The 6,036-nt window shown below is 38.2% G+C and overlaps 1 protein-coding gene across 1 annotated transcript in view; it reads right to left on the bottom strand.

The window, feature by feature from the left end:
• The window catches only part of tcf4 (transcription factor 4), a 165,494-nt gene that overhangs the window by 66,842 nt on the left and 92,616 nt on the right, over nt 1-6,036 (bottom strand). Inside the window, exon 6 of the mRNA XM_008402569.2 lies at nt 5,912-5,961. Within this exon, the coding sequence (XP_008400791.1) occupies nt 5,912-5,961 (50 nt within the window). The remainder of the gene's footprint in view (nt 1-5,911; nt 5,962-6,036) is intronic.

Raw genomic sequence — 6,036 nt, forward strand, 5'->3', positions numbered from 1 at the left:
GTGTGTGTGTGTGTGTGTGTGTGTGTGTGTGTGTGTGTGTGTGTGTGTGTGTGTGTGTGTGTGTGTGTGTGCGTGTGAAGCATGACGTCATTCCTGGCTGAACTCTCTCCTCCTCTCGGCCTCCAGCAGCTCCTCGCTCCACGTCCAGGTTCTGTCTGGACCCAGAAACCTGCTGAGGAATCGGCACCAGCAGAACCGCGACGACGATTCACACCGTCAGTAGTTAATGCTGGATATGGACCCGGTTCTGTCCGCGCCGAGGCCGGCAGGCCGGCAGGCCGCGGAGCATCGCGGTCCGGGCAGCAGCGCGACGGACGGAACCGGGTCCAGAAGGATTTTTACTCCTACATTTAATTTATATTTGATTAGAAAAAACGAGACAAAATTACAAAATGTTGTTTAAGTCGAAATTATTAATTTTTAATGTTTTAAACTGTTTATTTTTTTAGACTTTATTTTAATTATTACATTTTAATCAGATTTTTTTAATTTTTAAGTCATTTAAATAAACTGGAATTGTAAAAGTTAGTATTTCATAATTTCAGTTTTAAATTGTAATAATTGTTTTATTTTTAAACATTTTCATTAGAGAATTACATCAAATAATTAAATTTAAATTTCAAGAATTTATCCCGAATTAATTGTATGAATTTTATTTGACTAAAATGAAATATGAGAATAAATATTTAATATAAAAAGGGTTAAATGTGAATTCGGAATAAATCGTATTTTTACCTTTAGGCTGCAGTAATTATTTAATTAAATCAATTAATGTTTTACAGTGTTTCATTTAAACCACGTTTCTTTCCAAACTCAATAAATGTTTTATTTTAAACTCTTTCTCTCTAAAACAACAGGAAGTCAGACAATAAGCTGCTCCAACTTCCTCTTCCTGTTTGGACCCGGCCGCGGCGATCCGGACCTCAGGTCCAGCTGGGAGGAACCGGACCGGACCGGACCGGACCGCAGCTCAGACCGGAGCCTGCAGGGGGCAGTGCGGCTCACCGATCCGCCCACTGCGCCTCTTCTGCAAAACCCGGATTCATTTAATTAACGCCGTCGACTTTAAACAAAACCACAGCGGAGGCGCGGAGGGAGGCAGGAGGCGCCGGGCCAGGAAGTGGCCGCTCGGAGACGGACGGACGGACGGACGCGGCTCTGGTCAGACGGAAACGTTTCCGCCACAGCAGAGAGGAAACTGAAAGGTTCACAACCTGCTGAGATCAAAACTCATTCATTCAATACAAAAACAAACACAAGAATATTAACGTTCAAACTGAGGCGCGTGGGCCGTTTGTGGCCCTCAGAGTCATTTTGTTCGGCCGCCCAAATGCAACTCGAGCAAACTTTTTGTTTTTATCCCCTTGTATCCTGATTAAAGTAATAACATTTTTTTAAAATTTTAGTTAATTACATCATACAGTTTTAGTTTTTTATACTTTTACTGAAAAACCGACTTTTCTCTTCCTGATTTAACTAATAAATAACAAACATAGTTAAGAGTTTTAATGGAAAGAGACTCAAATCTTTTTTTCTTATTAACAGAATAAATGTGGAAACTGAATAAAATGTATTTTAATACAGAAAATCAGACAAAAACCAAACGTTTGATTTTTATTTTAATCTTATTATTTTATATTTGTTTGTTCTGATTTATTGATTTTTGGACTAAATGACAAAAAAATTTATTTTGTAATAATAATAAGATAAGAAAACAAATCAGACAAAAAGCACTTGAGTCTTTTTTTAAACCTAATTTAATTTATTTTCCTGATTTTAGACGTAAAATGGAGAATTTAAAAATTTAAATTCTCATTTATTCACGTGGATTTTATTGTTTGTTCTTTGTGTTTATTTATTCCTGATTAAAAACCACATTTTATAAAAACCTGCAGTGATTCCACATTATTCCTGTGGCAAAATGAACAAATTAAGGAGGCCAATTGATGCCGATAATCTCTTTAATGGCTTCATTTCTCCCATATATTTATCTGGATTTCCTCCGTCGTTAGCAAAGCTCAGAGGAAAAGCCGCAGACTTTACAACAAATTAACCAAAACAACGACATCTAAAGGAAAAAAAAACAAAACAAAGAAACACTCCGCAACCTGCTAATGTTAGCGACTGATGCCTAATTTTCTTTTGATTACAACGACGTCCCACGCTCTCCTCTCAAGTGACGTCTAATTGTTTCTCAAAGTAAATCATCAGCTCAGCAAACTAAATTTGAGAAACAACAACAACAAACTTGCAGCGCAGGGAGAAAAAAAGAGAGACAGAAATGAATCCATTAAAAGAAAAACAGCCATTTTGTCTGCGGTTGATGTGAAACAGAGATGAGAGAAAACAGACAAGAGGTTGTTTTTTTTTTTTTCCCTCCGTAAATGGAGCATATGGGAGGCCAACTCAACAACGAGGAAAACAACTTAAATAACACTTGTGTGTAATCATGCAAATGGAGAAGATGTGCAGAGAAAATGTCTGTTTCTGTTCCCTCAATGCGCCTGGAAGCAGAGAGAGGGGGAGTTTCGGCACAAAGGAGACGTTACCTAACCCGTAAAGCAACGACAACACGAGGCTGTGAAACTTCTGCAGGACGTCAAAAAATCACAGAGAGAATCTGGTTCAGTCCAATAAAAACCTGCTAGCCAAATATAATCGTCCAAAACACGACGGAAGCTGCAAATTTAGTCAATTTTCCTCATGCTAACCAGAAAACAGAGGGACGAAGAGTCACTGAGACACGAGAGAGAGGCTGAGAGGACACAGACCTAAAACACAACAAGCGACTTAAACCATCATCTAATCAGAATAAAGTTCCGACAGCTGCTAACAGCTAGCACCGCGGATGCTAACAGTAACGGTAAGCAATACACAACACAGTTCGCACAGTTAGTAGCTAACAGTTAGCATGCCGGTAATTAACAGCTAATGGCTAACAGGGAATATGCTACTACTGGGTTCAATTAGTATAGCTGGTAGCTAACAGTTAGCTAACTTGCTAGCTACAAACATTACAGCGACGAAGTTACTGCGTTAGATTGCTAACAGTGAATATAATGTACTGCTAGCATTTAGTTTGGCTAATATGCAGCCATGCTAACAATGAGTACAATGCCAGATCTGCTGTCGTTGTCATAGTAGCAAAAAGTAAAGCATGCTAGGTAGCTTATGGTAACTACACTAAATTGCTAACAGTGAGTATATTATATTGCTAACAATAGCAGTAAATATATTTACTTCCTGATATGCAGCCGTGCTAGCAATGAGTACAATGCCAGATCTGCTGTCGTTGTCATAGCAACCTTCCAGACCTCCCAGGCATTCTGGTTCTGGTTCTGGTTCTTCTCTGCATCTCCAGAACCAGAACCCAACATGGAGAAGCAGCATTCAGCTGCTATGCTGCACGAATCTGGAACAAACTTCTGGAAAACTGAAAAACAGCAGAGACACCGAGATCCGTTAAACCAAGACTAAAACCAGCTGGTTAGAGCTGCATTTGATTAACATCTGCAACGTCACGAGCTAGTCTGTGGGTTTTCAACCTGCCATCGTTTATTTTAATGATTTTTGCTTGTTTGCTGCTTTACTACAAGTCAAATTTTGGATCTTTTTGGCCTCCTTGGTGTTCCATACACAAGTAGCAGGAATGTTAAAGTGGAGAACATGTCAGATTTAGCAACAGAGTGTGAGATATAAACACTTAAAACCTCAAATTATTGTTAGCTTACATAGATCTACGCATTGAGATTCACTGCAGACTGGAGGCAAAAACACAAAGACTCAGAAATGCAGCTTTTGAGCTGAATTTCCACTAAATATCATGCTAATATAGCGCTTTAGCACTAGCTTCCACTAAATATCATGCTAATATAGCGCTTTAGCACTAGCTTCCACTAAATATCATGCTAATATAGTGCTTTAGCACTAGCGTCCACTGAATACCATGCTAAAATTGTGCTTTAGCACTAGCGTCCACTAAATACCATGCTATTACAGCACTTTAGCACTAGCTTCCACTGAATACCATGCTAAGATAGCGCTTTAGCACTAGCGTCCACTAAATACCATGCTAATATAGCGCTTTAGCACTAGCTTCCACTAAATACCATGCTAATACAGCGCTTTAGCACTAGCTTCCACTAAATACATGCTAAAATAGCGCTTTAGCATTAGCTTCCACTAAATACCAAGTTGCTATATCGCTGTAGCGCTAACGTCAAATAACTACCGTTCTGATTTAGTGTTTCAGTGTTAGCAGAATCAATACTTATGATTGGAGTTAGCGTAGCTACATTTGTAGCTCGTGGCGCCCCCTGCTGGTGGATATTATGGAGTAATATCAGATGTTTATTCAGTCCCTCCAGGATTTCATCCGTTTCTTAAACAGAAATAATCAGGATTTTAGAGTCGAGTCACAAAGTTTTGACATTTGCTGTAATTCCAGACAGAAGCAGCTGCAGCAGCTGCTGGTCGTCTCTGGATGTTTGTGTTTTAGTGGTTCAGAAAGTCAGCAGCTCTTCTTCTTAAAGAGAAACCACAGAAAACAGAGCAGCGACTATGAAGCCAGAACCGGTGGCTCTTCAGAACCAGCTAAAACGCTGCACAGCAAACCGGCGGGAAGCCGCGCGACGACGGCGACCCAGAACGCCGTCGACAGCCAAACTGTTGGCCACCAGGAAGACGCTGCAGAACCAGAACCAGAACCAGGAAGAGAAGACCTTCCTGCAGATCGTCCAGTGGAACAGCAGAAACGCTTCCTTCAGGATTTACCGACCTCTTCAGATCCTCACACTCATCCTCTCCTGCTGCCCTTCGCTCTTTCCTCCGCCGAAGGACGGAAGGGCAAAACGGGCTCCTGCTGCATATCCAGCCAACGCTAACGAGTTTAGCAGCAACATGGAGCCCAGATGCAGCAGCAGCATCGATGTTTAAACACAGAGGTCCGATAAAACCGGCCGAGTTCAGAACGATTCAAACATGACGAAATACGACTGGAAAGACGGGTGAACACTGTAAAAACTAAAAACTGTAAGAAAAACCTGATTTTAATAACTAAGATATGAAAAAAATTAAAAAAGTTAAAATAGTTGTAAATGTTGACGACTTTTCACTGTAAAACTAATTCAATAAGTGTAATAAAATATAACAATCGTTATAATTGGAAGCTATAAAAACTGTAAAATATGTAAAAAAATAAAATAAAAAGAATGTTGAAATATTTTTTTAAATTATTGACTGTCAATATCGTTAAAACAATAAAATCTATTAAAAAAAACTTTAACGAGAAGCACAAAAAAACACGGAGCGTAAAAATTAAAAATTTAACATTTAAAAATGAAAATCTTCAAAAACTTTAAAAATTTTTAAAAAGCGTAAAATCTAAACACAAACATGCCAGTAAAAATTTTAAACAAAACTTTTAAATAAAATTACGTAAAAAAAAAAAGTGTAAATATATTTAAGCTGTAAAACGTAAAATAAACACTATAAAAACTATTAATATTTTTCAATTTGGCCACAAAAATGAACAATTTAACCAAAAATAAAGTAAAGAGAAACTTTTCAACAACTTTTAAAACTGTTTCAGAAAACTTTAAAAACTGTAAAAGTATAAAAATTAGATGTAGAAACTAAAATATTTTTACTTTAAAACAAAATAATTTGTGTTTAACTTGTGAAACTTGAAATTAATTACAAAAAAACTACAAATATACTCTAATAAATAAAACTATAATCAAACATTTTAAACAACAATAAACAAACTGCAGGTCAACATTCAACAACAGCCTTAAAACCACAGAATCATCATCACTTTGTCCATACGGAAGCCCAGCAGTGACATCCTTTAGCCCCACAAATGAAAGGAAACATCAGCACTTTTTATTCACCATAAACCAGCATCACTTACTGAGGACGGCAAGCCGGGAGGGACCTTCCGCACTTTCTTTGTTTGGACGTCTGCAAGAGAGAGAGAGAAAAAATAAATAAAAGGTGAGTTTAGGAGGCGATTCCACTTCCTGTCCACAGGAGCAG

Source organism: Poecilia reticulata, unplaced genomic scaffold, assembly GCF_000633615.1.
Source record: "Poecilia reticulata strain Guanapo unplaced genomic scaffold, Guppy_female_1.0+MT scaffold_239, whole genome shotgun sequence".
Classification (NCBI taxonomy): Eukaryota; Metazoa; Chordata; class Actinopteri; order Cyprinodontiformes; family Poeciliidae; genus Poecilia; species Poecilia reticulata.